Source organism: Dermochelys coriacea, chromosome 1 (assembly GCF_009764565.3).
Source record: "Dermochelys coriacea isolate rDerCor1 chromosome 1, rDerCor1.pri.v4, whole genome shotgun sequence".
NCBI classification, from domain to species: Eukaryota; Metazoa; Chordata; order Testudines; family Dermochelyidae; genus Dermochelys; species Dermochelys coriacea.
The window spans coordinates 269,582,843-269,600,908 of NC_050068.2; the positions used below are offsets into that span (position 1 = coordinate 269,582,843).

Sequence of the window (18,066 nt, forward strand, 5' to 3'; positions counted from 1 at the left end):
CTGGGAGCCTGGCCTATAGAGGAAAATGGGAGCATGGGAGAATGGGAGGCACCAGAACTACAACTCTCATGAGGCACCTCAGCAACATTTCCAAATTGAAATATTTCAGGTTGTGGATGAAATATTTTGGTTTTCAATTTTTTGCTGAAACTTTAATATTTTTTTCACTTTCAATAAAATACTCCCATGGAGAGGAGGGCATTTTCTGACCAACTCTGCCATGAGGTCTTTTTAAAAACAGGTTTTGACTGTATGTAGAGGTTGCTTCCAAGAAGATGGAAAATCTCTTGTCTCAATTTTAAAAGACTGCTGTATCGACATTGCTTTATATCTCATTTATAAGACTAATGATCCAACAGAAGAATTTCATGTGATGTGGAAGGAATGTATGTCTTATACAAAGAAAACACAGATGTTGAACTGACAGATGCACAAGATTCATTGATTTCCATGGAAATGCTCCAGATTTACACTGGAGGGAGTTCAAAATCAGGCCCCACAACAGGAGTAACATGCAGGCAGGAAAGACTGTGCATGCCTGTACTCATGATCCTGGTGAATCCATGCCCCTGGGTTTATGGTTGAGGGTTACCCAATGAATTCAATTTTAATAGTTGCAGTTCTTGTTTGGGGGCTCAGATAGACAGACTTACAGACATGGTGAATGCAGTATTGCCGACCCCAGCTGTTCAAAAATCCTGGGTCAGGCATCAAAATTCATAAGATTGGTTTAAAAATCAAGAGATTTTTTTAAAAATAGTATGCTTGGGGCCTTCTGGTTTTTGAGCCTTTAAGGGGTATTCAGGTCACATTTGCAAACATGAGGGCTGGAAACTTACTTTTTAAAAAAGAAAGTTGAGATTGTCACAACTCGGAGCTGAAAGGAAAATACCTAATGTCACAAAACTTGCGATGCAATCATGAGCTTTGGCAACACTGTGAATGGAAATGTCTTTATGGTAGGTTATATTTTGGGGAGTCTCTTTATTGTTTATGTATTATGTGTTAGGTGCTGCACAAAACACAAACATTAAGGAAGTCCCTGCTCTGAACAGCAAACAGTGTAAGGATCCAATCCTGCAAATACTATCTATGAGGTATAGTGCTTTCAAACATGAATAGTCCCATTATCTTCACAGTAATGAACACTATACCGGTATTTAGTATTTACTGAATCAGAGCCTGAAAGACAGACACGCAAAGATGGGATGCATTGGGAAATACAGTGGTGGGCATGGCTTAATAGTGGTTTGGGGTTTTTTATCATTGTTTTAAATTATAAGATCCCATCTTGTGGGCTTCACTGAATAAGCATTTTGAAGGGAGTCTTGAATACCAAGGCCACCCTTATTCAGAACTGAGTATTACCTCACCCCATGAGTAAGTTTCACTGAAATCAATGGGACAGTCCTCAGAATAAGGGACTATTTGATGTAAGAATGCCAATGTCTAGCTTCCACAGAATGGTCTTCTGTGGCTGTGCCCCTTTACTCTATCACATAATTTCCCTTTTAATCACACAATAGCCATCATTGCATGAATGCTCTTGGGCGGAACCCATTCTAGTATATTTTGAGATGGAAGGGTGATTAAACACAACTCCTGCAATAAGAGACTTGCATAGTGGGTGTAGGGAATTTGTTGTTCCTCTCCCATGTCTGGAACTAGTGGTGTCACCTTAATCAAATGCTGAAATTCTCCTGAGTAAATCAGCTAAGAATAGCAAGATTGGTGTGGAGCTGCACAGTTTTGATTTATTAATACTGTATGTTGACCTGGTGATTGCGGTACTGTATTACTATATTGGGTTAACTCAACAGGGTGTTGGGAAAACAAGCAAAAAGTGGAAACAATTGTTCATAGTAAGCCACCCACAGTAAACACTTGAGGGTTGTTACAAGATAATGGCAGAACCATTGACTTTGAGGAGTCTGGCTTGACCTCTTGTGGAACCTACAAAACTGGTTCAGACAAGAAGCACAAAAGCCTGGAAACTCACAAGAACAAAGGATCCCTAGTGGGTTTTAAAGGGACTCCCTCTCTAGAGTTGCTGTTGTTGAGGAGCTGTAAGTCTGTCTATATGGGCATTGCTGGGGCATCTGAAGAAGTTAGGTCTGCCTAGGCTATCATGAGGCATGGGAAGCAATATAGGTAAGATAGACCTGCTTGTAGATTGTTGTTTTAAAATACTTTTATCTAAATGCTTTGTTTGTACTGTTGAAATTAAACAAGACTTTGGTTTAAGAAGGCTATGTGGTTGCTATACTCACTTTTGGTCACAAACTCTTGAAGGGAAGAACCTCAGGTGCCAGACCCAATCAGACCTGCAGGGTAAGCACAGTCAATCCTCCGAATACAGGGCCCATTTTGCGAGTTGGAGAATCATATGATTCCATCCCAGAAGTGGTAAAGGTCCGAGCCCTAAGACCTGAGGGGGTGCACACAGAAAGATAAGGAAGGAGACATTGGAGCAGCTAGCCCTGAAAGTGTTACTACAATTAGTTATTAATGAGACAGGATGGAGTGAACCAAGGGATACGCTAGAGTTATTGCTGAGAGGTGATGGAATAAGTCAACGAGCTTGACAATTGAACAGAAAAATCCAGCCAGGAAGTGCATTCTTGTTCTTAATATACTGCATCTGGAGGTTCCAGCTTGATTGGCTAGCACAGAGAGGAGGATTACTGTTTATATGGGAATTTGGGCTTTATTTTGTGTTAGTGAGAACTTGCATTTTATTACAATGAACCTAGTAGTGGGGGGGGGGTGTTTATTAAGTTAATGATTTTAAGGCCAGATTCACTAGTATGCACCAACTGGTCTGCACTGCTCCAATGATGAAAAGCAGCAATAAACCTGGTGTAACTGGCCAGTTAAGCTGCGTTTATGGCTGTTTTGCATCACTGAAGCAGCACAAAGCAGCCAGAGTATATTGATGAATCTGGTCCTTAAAGTCTACTGGGAATTACAGATAGCAGATCATGTTTGACATCACTATATTCAGGCAATCATAAAAAGAAATGATTGTAACCTTTTAAGAACCAGGATGAAATACTGGCTTCTCTGAAGTCAATGATAAAACTCCTATTGACCTCAGTTGAGTCAAGATTTCACCTAATAATGAGAGGTTTTTTCCCTTTTAATTGTCAGTACTACAGTTGTAAATATTGACCACATGCTTGGTTTCAAATGGGCTTGACAGGCAAGAATAATTGAAAATAAATAATAAAATAATAAAAATAATAATAAAATAATAATAAAGAACCATGGCTATAGCTACGTCTAGGATGAATTCATATTTCCCTCACTACTCTGATCTGAACCAGAAAAGACTTTCAGAAGCTGTTTATGTTGGTCTTTAATCATGAGGAACTCAGTGTTAATTTTTACTGAAAATTCTCAGCCTGCTTTTTCCATCACCTCAGCTAAAAGGAAATGAATGTCTAGAACCTGGACGTTTTCCAGCCAATTTTCTTTCCATATCTGAAGGCATCTCATGTTCATGAAGCCCCTAAAATGCTATTGTGATCAAAATTATACAGTTTTAGATTTGGGTAAATAATAAATCCTGGGGATGTGTGCAGGTCCTGACATTGGGATGTGTTTGGGTTTGTGTTTGTACCTGCCTGATTTAGTTTTTTCTTCTGGAGAAGTATAAAAGAGGTGGGGTCTTACTGAAAGAGAGACAAAGGCCTTTTGAAGCGCGTAACTAATTATTTATGTCCCTCATCCCAGGCTCAACACTTTTACTCATGGTGAACACAACTCACCGACCAACCTGTCCTCCCACTGCCTCTCCCACCCTAAACCAGTCCCTTTCTTATGGTCTGTTAGGTAAAGGGAATTAGGTGCTTGACTACCTTTAAAGCTGCCAATAGGATGATGGGTGCAACTTAGCACAAATTGGACGCAGAAGCAGCACATGCACCATTGTTCGCTTTGCATTTGTCAAAGCCTGGAGCTGCGGTGTTATGCACTTTCTAATGTCCAACATCAGGTACCGGGATGTCCAAATCACTGCTGTCACCAGCACACTGATTGCTGCCACATTTGGCATGCTGACAAGGCGAACAAAGCACACTGCTGCCATTCAACTCAGAATAGTAAAGAGCTCTAAATCTCCTTCCATCCCCTGACAAGGCTTCCTCTGGCTGGAATTTGGCAGTTCTGGAAAAATGCCAGGTCATGGCCAGGAAGGGAGCCTAGGCAGAGTCTAGAGATGAGAGAGCCAGGAGAAGCAAAGCCAGCAGTCTGGTGAGTTGGCAGCACTAGGAGCCAATATTATTATTTTCTGCATAAAGTCATTCTTTTAAATGAAAAGTGAAACCCTGGTTAGCTGAAACAACAATGTCCTTCAATAACAGTAGGGTTGTTTTTTTAAAAAAGGCATGGATTATCTATATAGCTTGTTAGCTGATTCTCCAATTATCCATCAAGGATGGAGCCCAGGAAAAAGAGACAGGGGACTAAGTAAGAGGCAAAGTGCCAAGGACTGTGGGGAGAACAATTTAGCATCTGGCACACCTAAAGTGCTTCAGCTAGATTGCTCCTCTCATGCATCTTGTATTCTGCCTCTTCTCCAGCTTCCTCCCCCTGTACTCCCCCACTTCTGGGTAATAACATACTTCGTGTTTACAGCCCACTCCAGACAGGAATCTAAAATTGCTTTATAAACATTCATGCATTTAAACACCACCTGTGAGGTAGGCGGAGTATGTTTTATGAACCCCATTTTACAGCTGGGGAAGCTGAGGGTTAGAGAACTGTGCTTATTTCACAAAAGTCACACAGGAAATTTGTGGCATGGCTGGGAATTGAACCCAACTTTCTTGATGCCCAGCTCTGTGGTTAACTCTAAGGCCTTCTTGCCTGAGACCTTCAGAGAATCAAGATCGTACTGTACATTGAAAGCTAATAATAATATTAAAGAACAACAAGCTTCTCCCTCCTCTGGGTTTACCCGTATGTGACTTCTCTGTCTGTCTAGGTTAGGCCTGCAGCTGGTGGTATGAAGGCTAATTGCTACATACACATGGAGCTCCACTGATTTCAGTGGGGGTCCATCCAAGCAGATTAGTCCACGTACATAGGTGCTATCAATAGCAAGATCAGGATCTGTGATTGTAAGGTCCCTGGGTCAGGTTCTATCTCACATTACATCTTGTTGAGTGCTGAGCATATAGTCAACACTACACTAACGACAGTGTTCATGATCACACTTTATATTAAGGGTACATGTGTACATTTATGAATGGTTCATAAACGACTAATATCTTATAAGCACGATACATATAGGGCTAGTATGTGTTATAGATGGTTATAAACATATCAGTAAAAAGGGTTTTAGATGTTTTATAAACATTTCATAAATCATAAATCATTGATAAACGATTCATTCAAATATTATTTTTAAAATATTATTCATTATCTCGTTATAAGCGATTTAGAAATGTACCCTTAATATAAAGTGTGACATCATACCAATAATAATCAATTAATAGATTAAATACCTTGCATGCTTGCTGTTTCTGGTATCACACTGTATAGACAACTACATTAACAAGTTCCAAATAAACCTCTTAAAGAAAACTAGTTATTTTTATCTAGTGCTCTCCAGTTAAACCAATTTTTGCCTGTTCAGTCCTGTTGAAGTTAAAATAAAGTCTAAATGGTATTTGCTTAAACCTAAAAGGCCCCCAATTTTTCTTTCTTATCTCAGTCCTCTGGGTTATCTTCTTGCTGTCATTACTCACCACACATAATCACTTTCACACTAGGAAGCACTATGGGTCAGACATGAGCCAAATATTTGGAAATCTGCTTTATTTGCCAAAAAATTCACCCAGTTTTGGGAGTGGGAGTTAATAAACAAATGCACAGAAGCTTTTTACATCCTTTTTACATCCAATGCTCGTTACTTCAAGTAGTGCTTACTGTTGTGAGTAAGTCCATTGACTTCAATACTCTTCATGGTAAAGTACTATGCCAAGTAGTAAGGGTGAAATCCTGGCCCCACTGAAGCCAATGGAAAAATTCCCATTTACTTCAATGAGGCCAGGATTTCACCCTAAGGGTTTGTCTATACTACAATTAAACACCAGCAGCTGGCCAGTGTTAGCTGACTCAGGCTCGTGGGGCTTGGATTCATGGGGTTGTTTAATTGCAATATAGTTGTTTGGGCTCAGACTGGAGCTCAAGTTCTGGGACCCTACCCCTTGTGGGGTCCCAATGCCTGGGCTGCAGCCCAAGTCTGAATAGGTACAACTCAGTTAAATAGCCCCTTAGCCTGAGCCCCGCGAACCCAAGTCAGCTGGTACAGGCCAGCTGTGGATTTTTAATTGCAGTGTAGACATACCCTAAGTGTTTCTCCTCTGTTTTTTCCACCAAATGCATCCGATGAAGTGAGCTGTAGCTCACGAAAGCTTATGCTCTAATAAATTTGTTAGTCTCTAAGGTGCCACAAGTACTCCTTTTCTTTTTGCAAATACAGACTAACACGGCTGCTATTCTGAAACACTTAGGATCAGGCTCTACCTTTTTAAAAAGATGAACAAAAATGCTTCTCCTCTGGATAAAACTTACTTTGCTACTCCACTACCTTGTAGACAGGACAGAGCACACTGGGAATCTCATTACTCAACTCATTACTTTCCTTCATGCACCATGGGGGACAGCTGTTCCATAACATAACAGAGGGCAACCCTTCCCCAGGTGTGATCAAGCTCTAAAAATCTCATCGCATCTTACTGTCATATGAATTCCAGATGTCACAGACAGTCCTGTAAATCAAACCAGAGGCAAACTTTTCAGAGAGTTCAGTTTGCAGACAACACACTGCAAACCTTTCAAAAGATTCCAGTTCACATCCCCAGTTCTTCTTTATTTATTTGTCTCTGCTTTTCTTTGTTCAGGTTATATACCGAGCACTGTCACCACCGTATTCGGCTGAGGATCCGTACAGCGCTGAAGCTCAAGCACAACTGAAGATCACCAATCTTCGAGTGCAGCTGCTTAAGCGACAGGCCTGTCCCTGTCACGGCAATGACCTGAATGCAAAGCCTCAGCATTTCATACACTATGCAATCTACGATCTTATTGTAAAGGGAAGCTGCTTTTGTAATGGCCACGCTGATCACTGTGTACCTGTTGCTGGATTTATACCTGTCAAGGCGGCAGGAGTCTTCCATGTGGTATGTATGAACTGTGTAAGCTTTACCCTAAGAGAGACAAGAAATACAGCAGAGTTGCTTTTTGTTTTCCTGTTTTTATACATAATATTCATAGATTCCAAGGCCAAAAGGGACCATTGTAATCATTTTGTCTGACCTCCTCTATAACAGAGACCATAGAAATTCCCCAAAATAATTCCTACAGCAGATCTTTTAGAAAAACATCCAATCTTGATTTTAAAATTGTCAGTGATGGAGAATCCACCCCGACCTGTGGTAAATTGTTCCATCAGTGGTTAATTACCCTCACTGTCAAAAATGTACACCTTGTTTCCAGTCTGAATTTGTCTAGCTTCAACGTCCAATATAATTTATGTGTATAACCCTAGTCAAATGGTATTCCCCAAAATCAAAACAAACTGAACCAAAGCAACTAATAAGGGATGGCTTAGTGATCTAAGCATCAGGTTTGAACTACTTTAACTTCCTGGTGCCATAGTTGAAAGCGGGGCAGGGTCAATTCAGATCCTCATCCTTTCAAAAAAGATAAATGACTTATCTGCAGTATATTATTGTGTCTCTTTCAGATGAAACCTTAACAACTAAAGTCACTTCCCGCCCCCAACCTTCCACCTAAACACTTACTAAAAAAAGAGGAAATTAATACAATCCAACCAAATAAAACCTACTCAAAGCAGAGTTTATACCCTCCCAGAAGACAGAAGAGACAGGGACTCCATGAAGTCTGCTCGGGATTTTGCTTTTCTATTAAATGGAAGGCACTCAGATACTACAGTGATGGATGACAAAATAAAACCCTAAGACAGATAAATAAGCTAGATGCTGGCTCTGTATAGACATTAAAGTTTCTACAGTACTTCTTGGAAGAGCCAGACTTTTCACATTATTCTGCAGCAGGCTGTGCACCAGTTGGCTGCCATCCTCCATCCCAGAGATGGCTGCATGTGTGTAGTTTGTGAAAGGCTTTGGGATCCTGTAGGGGCACAGGAGCTAACAAACAGAGCTGTAAACAGGGAGTTTCAGTGGGAGTTTGTAAGGGGAGTTTGTATTGTGGTACTTGTTTGGGGTTTGGTTTTGCTGTGGGTGGTGGTGTTTTGGTGTGGTTTGTGTTTCCCAGATTAACAGGATTTAGGTGGGAAGGCTATGACAGATACAGAGGCAGCAGTGGGAGTGACTCATGTAGTGGAAGACACAATGAAGATGACTAGATGTGGAAGCTGCGGTATGTACATGATCCTGGAGGGGGTACCTGGTATAAGTTTTGTCTGCATGAAATGCTGTCTGATAGAGCTGATGGAGGAAAAAATCTGAGGTTTGGAGATGCAGGTGGAAAATCTGGTTGAGTTTAGAAAGGGGTTCGAGCAGATTATGGAGCAAAGACATGAGGTATCTGACGGGGAAAGCTCAGACTTGCAGATGGAAGCAGGACTGAGGAATTCTGAAGGGAGACTGGGTGAGGAAAGTGGTCAGTGGAAGCATGTGACTAAAAGAACCAGGCAGAGGAAAAGACGGGCTAGTAAAGGAGAAATAGAGCTCAAGAACAGGTTTGCAGAGTTGGAAAATAAAGAAGGGGCTCAGCAGGTAGTCACTGAAGGTGGAAGGGCAAGGAAGAAGAGAAGAGTGGCTAGTCCTATAGGAAAAGGGGAAGAGTCAATGGAGACTACACCAAATATGAGCCCCAGGAGGATACAGGATGGGTTGATGCGGATTACAAGGGAGAATAGGAATGGAAAGTACTTGCAGCCAGAGGGAACAGGGGATAGGCTGGAGAATAGCACCGTCACCAGGAAAAGGCAGGTCTATGTGATCGAGGACTCTTTACTGAGAAGAATAGATGGGCCTGTAACCAGAGCTGATCCAGAGAATAGAAGGATGTGCTGTCTTCCAGGTGCTAAGATACGGGATGTAGACCTGAGGTTGAAAAGGATCCTAAAGGGAGCAGGAAAGAATCCCCTAATTATCCTTCATGTGGGAACAAATGATACGGCTAGATTCTCGCTGGAACGTATTAAGGGAGACTATGCTAGGCTGGGGAAGACGCTTAAGGAAATCGAGGCTCAGGTGATCTTTAGTGGGATTCTGCCTGTTCCTAGAGAAGGGCAACAAAGGTGTGACAAGGTTATGACTATCAACAGATGGCTTAGGCAGTAGTGCTATAAGGAGGGCTTTGGGATATATGGCCACTGGGAGGCATTCATAGACAGAGGACAGTTCTCTCGGGATGGACTTCATCTGAGTAGGGAAGGAAATAGACTTCTAAGATGGAGGCTGGCACAACTGATTAAGGGAGCTTTAAACTAGGAATTTGGGGGAGATAGTTGGGAGATGTCCAGGTAATCTCCACGCCATATTTTAGCATTGAGAGGGAAGAAAACGAAGTAAGAAAAGATACAGTCCTGGGTAGGAGAATGCAAAAAAGGAGGAAGGGCAGTGTGGATACCAGTCTAATACATTATACTGGATGTAGAAGGACCGTGCCTAATAGGGTACAGAATGTGAGCGAGGCCAAACAGCAAAAATTAAGATGTTTGTACACCAATGCGAGGAGCCTAGGTAACAAAATGGAGGAACTAGAGCTACTGGTGCAGGAAGTGAAACCAGATATTATAGGGATAACAGAAACATGATGGCATAGTAGTCATGACTGGACTACAGGTATTGAAGGGTATGTGCTGTTTAGGAAAGACCGAAATAAAGGTAAAGGTGGTGGAGTAGCATTGTGTATCAATGATGAGGTAGAATGTAAAAAAATAAGAAGCGATGGAATGGATAAGACAGAGTCCATCTGGGCAAAAATTACATTGGGGAAGAAAACTATTAGAGCCTCCCCGGGATAGCGCTTGGGGTGGGCTATAGACCGCCGGGATCTAATTTGGATATGGATAGAGCCCTCTTTAATATTTTTAATGAAGTAAATACTAATGGAAACTGCGTGCTCATGGGAGACTTTAACTTCCCAGATCTAGACTGGAGGAAGAGTGCTAGTAATAATAATAGGGCTCAGATTTTCCTAGATGCGATAGCTGATGGATTCCTTCATCAAGTAGTTGCTGAACCGACTAGAGGGGATGCCATTTTAGATTTGGTTTTGGTGAGTAGTGAGGACCTCATAGAAGAAATGGTTGTAGGGGACAATCTTAGTTCAAGTGATCATGAGCTAATTCAGTTCAAACTGAATGGAAGGATTAACAAAAATAAATCTGCAACTAGGGTTTTTGAATTCAAAAGGGCTAACTTTCAAAAATTAAGGAAATTAGTTAGGGAAGTGGATTGGACTGAAGACTGTATGGATCTAAAGGCAGAGGAGGCCTGGGATTACTTTAAATCAAAGCTGCAGAAGCTATCAGAAGCCTGCATCCCAAGAAAGGGGAAAAAATTCATAGGAAGGAGTTGTAGAGCAAGCTGGATGAGCAAGCATCTCAGAGAGGTGATTAAGAAAAAGCAGAAAGCATACAGGGAGTGGAAGATGGGAGGGATCAGCAAGGAAAGCTACCTTATTGAGGTCAGAACATGTAGGGATAAAGTGAGACAGGCTAAAAGTCAAGTAGAGTTGGACCTTGCAAAGGGAATTAAAACCAATAGTAAAAGGTTCTATAGCCATATAAATAAGAAGAAAACAAAGAAAGATGAAGTGGGACCGCTAAACACTGAGGATGGAGTGGAGGTCAAGGATAATCTAGGCATGGCCCAATATCTAAACAAATACTTTGCCTCTGTCTTTAATAAGGCTCAAGAGGATCTTAGGGATAATGGTAGCATGACAAATGGGAATGAGGATATGGAGGTAGATATTACCATGTCTGAGGTAGAAGCGAAACTCAAACAGCTTAATGGGACTAAATCGGGGGGCCCAGATAATCTTCATCCAAGAATATTAAAGGATTGGCACCTGAAATTGCAAGCCCATTAGCAAGAATTTTTAATGAATCTGTAAACTCAGGGGTTGTACTGTATGATTGGATAATTGCTAACATAGTTCCTATTTTTAAGAAAGGGAAAAAAAGTGATCCGGGTAACGACAAGCCTGTTAGTTTGACATCTGTAGTATTCAAGGTCTTGGTGAAAATTTTGAAGGAGAAAGTAGTTAAGGACATTGAGATCAGTGGTAAATGGGACAAAATACAACATGGTTTTACAAAAGGTAGATCGTGCCAAACCAACCTGATCTCCTTCTTTGAGAAAGTAACAGATTTTTTAGACAAAGGAAACGCAGTGGATCTAATTTACCTAGATTTCAGTAAGGCGTTTGATACCGTGCCACATGGGGAATTATTAGTTAAATTGGAAAAGATGGGGATCAATATGAAAATTGAAAGGTGGATAAGAATTGGTTAACAGGGAGACTACAGCAGGTCCTACTGAAAGGTGAACTGTCAGGCTGGAGGGAGGTTACCAGTGGAGTTCCTCAGGGATCAGTTTTGGGACCAATCTTAGTTAATCTTTTTATTACTGACCTCAGCACAAAAAGTGGGAGTGTGCTTATAAAGTTTGCAGATGATACAAAGCTGGGAGGTATTGCCAATTCAGAGAAGGATCGGGATATTATACTGGAGGATCTGGATGACCTTGTAAACTGGAGTAATAGTAATAGGATGAAATTTAATAGTGAGAAGTGTAAGGTTATGCCTTTAGGGATTAATAACAAGAATTCTAGTTATAAGCTGGGGACGCATCAATGAGAAGTAACGGCGGAGGAGGAGAAGGACCTTGGAGTATTGGTTGATCATAGGATGACTATGAGCCACCAATGTGATATGGCCATGAAAAAAGCTAATGGGGTCTTGGGATGCATCAGGCGAGGTATTTCCAGTAGAGATAAGGAGGTTTTAGTACCGTTATACAAGGCTCTGGTGAGACCTCACCTGGAATACTGTGTGCAGTTCTGGTCTCTCATGTTTAAAAAGGATGAATTCAAGCTGGAACAGGTACAGAGAAGGGCTATTAGGATGATCCTAGGAATGGAAAACATGTCTTATGAAAGGAGGTTCAAGGAGCTTGGCTTGTTTAGCCTAAGTAAAAGAAGGTTGAGGGGAGATATGATTGCTCTCTATAAATATGTCAGAGGGATAAATACCGGAGAAGGAGAGGAATTATTTAAGCTCAGTACCAACGTGGACCCAAGAACAAATGGATATAAACTGGTCATTGGGAAGTTTAGACTTGAAATTAGATGAAGATTTCTAACCATCAGAGGAGTGAAGTTTTGGAATAGCCTTCCAAGTAGTGGGGGCAAAAGACCTATCTGGCTTTAAGATTAAATTTGATAAATTTATGGAGGAGATGGTATGATGGGATAACATGATTTTGGTAATTAATTGATCTTTAAATATTCATGATAAATAGGCCCAATGGCCTATGATGGGATGTTAGATGGGGTGGGATCTGAGTTACTACAGAAAATTCTTTCCTGGGTATCTGGCTGGTGAATCTTGCCCATATTCTCAGGGTTTAGCTGATTGCCATATTTGGGGTCAGGAAGGAATTTTCCTCCAGGGCAGATTGGAGAGGCCCTGGAGGTTTTTCGCCTTCCTCTGTAGCATGGGGCACGGATCACTTGCTGGAGGAGTCTCTGCTCCTTGAAGTCTTTAAACCACGATTTGAGGACTTCAATAGCTCAGACATAGGTGAGGTTTTTCACAGGAGTGGGTGGGTGAGATTCTGTGGCCTGCGTTGTGCAGGAGGTCGGACTAGATGATCATAATGGTCCCTTCTGACCTTAGTATCTATGAATATGGATATAAGATTTTTAAATGTGTGGGTTATCATATAAAAGCATGTATCTGCCTTGCCTATAGTGGAGTAGAACATGGATACACTCAAAACAGGTGACGCCTGGATCTGCAAGTCTAACTGGACTCTTTGAATGTTAACTGAAGGTTAAAGTAAATAAGATGTTGGTCACCAGCATTTTAACTATCTTGTCGCCAAATTTAATCTGAAAACAGTACTTTAGTCACTAGAGGTCTGATCCAAAGCCCATGGAAGTCAAAGGGAATCTTTCCATTGACTTCAATGGACTTTGGATCATGCCCTTGCTGAGGATGCCCTCTGCTTGCTATCAACAGCACAACCATCTCAGGAAGTATTAGGCACTCTGGCATAAAAAGAGTGGGGAAAGGCAGGTTAACCAAATGCTGTAGGTGAGGAAATCTGGTATCTGGTCAGCTCTTTGGGGAAAGAATAGAACACTCTCATCTGAGTTAAATTATAGCCTCAAACATGAAGAAGATGGCATGTTTCCCAATAACAGAGCTAGTCTTGTCATCTGAAGATCCACAAATCTGAAAGCATGCCACAGTTTGGTAAGTCTGTTTCAAGTAGCAATACCCTGGACTTCACAGCTGTTTTTAGAGTGAAATTCTTTGAAAGGAGCTGTTTCCTTGGGATTATTTTATTACAATACAGTTGTATGGGAGCATGTCCAAAAGCATAATTGAGAGTTAGAACAGAAGTTGTAGCCATACACACTTCATATTTAAGCAGAGTCTGGATGAGCTCTCCCCTGACATCGAGTGGTGAGCTGTGGGGGAAAAAAACTTCAGAAGCTGATCTCGTTTGCATGGACACATCCGCCCTCCCTAGGTGCTCAGATGATGGGACTGCTTGCCCAAATTTTGGATTCCCAGTCTCCTTGTTATTGGGGCAGGAGTAATAAAGCTTTGCTATCCTTATTGTGTGAACCGAGGGGAGCAGAACTGTACCCGGCATACCCCAATAGAGGGACTCACCCTCAACTGAACAGCACTCGCTAGGCAGGGGACATGGGTTCCAAAGCCCAATGAGTTGAGAGAAGCTGGGGACAGGTATTTGTATCTGGTGGTGTGGGCCCTGCTTAAGGGTTCTAGATACCACTTGACCCTTCCTCTCTCCATGGTATAATAAAAGAGTTAATTTAGACTCAATTGAGAGTCGTGTTACTTGCTACAGAACTGAAATCACTCATACCTAGGTCTAAGTCAGAGGTGGGCAAACTACAGCCTGCGGGCCTGTCCTTCCTGGTTCCTGAGTTCGTGGCCTGGGAGGCTGTTCCCCCTTCCCTGCAGCCATGCTGCCGTGCGGTGCAATGCTCTGGACGGCGGGGCTGCAGAGTCCAGCCTGACCAGGTGCTCTGTGCTGCGTGGTGCGGTGCAGCTGCCTGTCCTGGTGCAGCTGCGCTGCCGGTCACCGGTGCTCCAGGCAGCATGGTAAGGGGGCAGGGAGCAAGGAGGTAGGATTGGATAGAGGGCAGGGAAGTTCGGGGGATGGTCAGGGACATGGATAAGGGTCGGAGGTCAGGGAACGGGGGTTGAATGGGGGCAGGGATCCCGGGGGGGGGCAGCCAGGAAGGAGAGGGGGTTGAATGGGGTGGTGGAGGGCAGTTAGGGGAGAGGAGTCCGGGAGCGGTCAGGAAGAAGGGGTGGTTGGATGGGTCAGGGGTTCTGAGGGGGGCAGTCAGGAAGGAGGTGGGGGTGGATCGGGCTGTGGGGGGCAGTTGGGGTGGGGAGTCAGGGGGCGGTCAGGGGACTGAGAGCAGGGTGGGTGGATGGGGCAGGGGTCCCTGGGGGGCTGTTGGGGCGAAAAGCGGGGAGGTCACATAGGGGGTGGGGGCCGGGCCATGCCTGGCTGTTTGGGGAGGCACAGCCTCCCCTAACCAGCCCTCCATACAATTTCAGAAACCAGATACAGCCCTCAGGCCAAAAAGTTTGCCCACCCCTGGTCTAAGTATTAGACCTACTTTGGGACAGTGTCTCTATTGCAAGAGACTGCCCAGTGTGCACCTGCAGTGAGGCTTCCCTGCTAACAGCTGAAATCACTGAGAGATATTTTAAGTGTGAGGTAGTCCCTGAAGACATCTTGGCAAGTAGGCAACTGGTGGAGGGGCGTGGCAAGCAGCCAGCAGAGAAGCTGGTGGAGAGGGCCAGAGCAGAGCCCCGCAGAGGTGTGGCAATCAGCCGTTGGGGCGATGAGTGAGTGCCTGAGCAGTGCAGCATGTAAGGTGCCTCCTTAGCCCCCCTGCCTTCCACACAGGGTGGGAAGTGAACTCTGTGGATGAACCTCTGAACTCTGGGGCTGCACTGGCCAAGCACAGCAACTGTGAGTGGAGTACAGAGAAGGGACAGGCGCATTAAAGACACTTTTAGATTGCTGGACTTAAGACCCTGAGGAGAAAAGGACACTGCCCAACTTACTTGGGGGTGGGTCTTTTGCTCATGGTTTGTGTTTATGAGCCCTAGTTGCGGTGTTTTCCCAAATTAAGGCTGAGTTACTTCCCTCCTTTTATTAAAAGTTTTTGCTACACTCAGATGCTGTGCTTACGAGTGGGGAAGTATTGCCTCTTAGAGGTGCCCGGGGGTGGTGTGTAATTGTCCCAGGTCACTGGGTGGGGGCTCAAGCCGGTTTTGTGTTGTATTGTTGAAAAGGAACTCCTAGATACTGAACCCGGCCCTTGTTGCTGCTGGCTTCACCTGGCGGAAGGGTTACACATATATAAATATATTCTGTAGACATAATAGTGCACAGGTAAACGTGTGTAATAAGGGAAGAAATCGAAGACCAAACCAGAAGAACACCTCCCCACAAGTGAATGGGACATTAAGGACTGGTCTTCACTACGGGAAAATCGACACTGCTGCAGTCGATGAAACAGGGATCGATTTAGCGGGTCTAGTGAAGACCTGGTAAATCGATGGCAGAGCCCTCTCTGGTCGCCCTGGTACTCCAGCTCTCCAAGAAGATTAAGGTATGTCAATGGGAGACCGTCTCCCGGCGACGCAGCGTAGTGAAGACTCCACAGTAAGTCAACCTAAGCTATGTCGACTTCAGCTACGTTATTCACGTACCTGGAGTAACATAACTTAGGTCGACTCACCCCCATAGTGAAGACAAACCCTAAATTGACCATTTAAATACACAAATGTCAGGAAATTGAAATATAAAGTTCCTACAGCAAATTAACTCTTAGGGCCTACTTTGTTAGTCCATTCCAGCCAGCATAGGAGCAGCCACAAGGCTTGCATCAGGCACTGTTTCAGCATCTGGCCAGCCTAGGACAGGGGAGTTGAAAAGATGGGTTAGAAGAACCCATGTGTTTCCCACCAATAGGACCAGTTCAGTTGAGAATTGAGCCTCATAGGCCAGATCCTTATCTGTGGTAAATCAGCTGAGTTCCAAGAACTTTAGTGGAGTTACATCAGTTTACACTAGCTGAGGATCTGGCCTTGTGTTTAATTTTAATATTTCAAAAGGGCTTGGTGTCTGAGAGATTATCTCGGGTGGATGCGGGAGAGGGGAGGTTTGTGGGGACTGTGGCTCTTTAGTTAGAAGAACCCAAAGAAATATCAGGAAAATAAATTCATGGAGAGGAAGCATTTTACTTCAAAATGTAGACAGAAAGTTTACGTATGCTCTGAAGAGTTATTGTGCCAAATTAGAAGACAAAATTCAATCATTAAAGTTTGAAACAGGGATGTCAGTCCTACTTTCAGTGTAAATCTTAACACAACTTTAGCCTCAGATTTGTCACTAACATCTGCATGGTAAAAGCAGTTACCAAAAGTGGAAATATAGATCAAGGCTTTAGTTTTCCAATAGTACTGCAGAATTTGACACAAAAGCTACTTGTCACAGCCAGCATGCTCAAAAGGGGATGTCTGGAGTTTGGGACCTTCATCCATATTTCCAAAAAGTTTCTTCTTAAGATAAAACTTTCCATGCTTAGAATCTAAGGTGAAGTTTTATAGGAAGGTTCATGTAGAATCTATTCAATCATAGACATCGGGGGAAATGATACTCTTACTTTAAAATATATAGTTGACTTGGTTACACATATATCTTTAAAAAATGGCAACATTTTAAAACTTCAGACTTCACATGAAGCTAGTCCTCAATGGGAAACAGTTGTTTGGTAAGTGTGAATTTTTGTTTTTTAAATAACAAATTTTAAATTATTTCTAAATTATTATTTCTATTCACATTCTAGAAAGTTTTTTACTTACATTTTGCCTGATGTTATATTATGTATAATATATGTAGTGTAGTGTTTATATATGCATGTGAATGTATATATCTGTAAATGCACAACATACTACAGTACTTACTTGTATGTTTATGACATGCCATGCATCAGAGTGGTTCAGTCTGTAATTGTGTCTGCTGCTGGAAATTGTCAATGGTTTAATCCCATCACCATTAAATCAATCCCATATAGATTATATTGATGAAAATGGGAAAGAAACATTTTCAATTTTACAAACATCTAGGCTTTGTTTCAGCTCCTAGCTAATTATGGCTTTCAAAGCGGGACAGGGAAAGAGCAGGATGTGGTGCTGGCAGTCTCTGTTCTGCAATTCAGGGGAGTGAACAGAAGAATAACAAATGTGTGTTTTGGTAGCTCAGGGTGTATCTGACAGGTCTCAGATAGATCTAGCAAAGCAAGTTGAAGTATTTCAGTCATGTCACACTCAGCAATCTGGAAGAGATGATACTATAAAGCTGAATTTCAGATATATGGGAAACTGGTAGATAAGTGCTAAGGATGTAGGTGCAGACTAATATTTGAATTGGTCTGGGATATGATCTGTGAGGACTAAAATTCAGATTGTTAATATTCCAATGTGGCTACACAGCTCCTCCTTATTCCCTGAAAACCCTTTTTTGTGGCCTCATGAGTTGGGAGCCCAACTTAAAGAAAAAATCTTCTGTGTAGGTGTTTCCTTTTTTGGCTAGAAGGATGGCTGGAAGCCTAGCTCAGGGCCCTGGGGGTAGGAACAGATATTATCAGTACTTGAGTCATGGACATACAGAGTTCATTTCACTTTTGGTTGAAGCAGATGTAATTCCAGTGAAGTTAATGGAGTGATATTCCTTACATCACAGCTGAATCTGGAGCAGAATAGAC

At 42.6% G+C, this 18,066-nt stretch overlaps 1 protein-coding gene across 2 annotated transcripts in view; it reads left to right on the forward strand.

Moving 5' to 3' along the window:
- The window catches only part of NTN4 (netrin 4), a 107,538-nt gene that overhangs the window by 40,742 nt on the left and 48,730 nt on the right, over window positions 1-18,066 (forward strand). For both annotated transcript variants that reach the window (XM_038386886.2, XM_038386887.2), the window contains exon 3: window positions 6,912-7,190. In XM_038386886.2, the coding sequence (XP_038242814.1) occupies window positions 6,912-7,190 (279 nt within the window). The remainder of the gene's footprint in view (window positions 1-6,911; window positions 7,191-18,066) is intronic.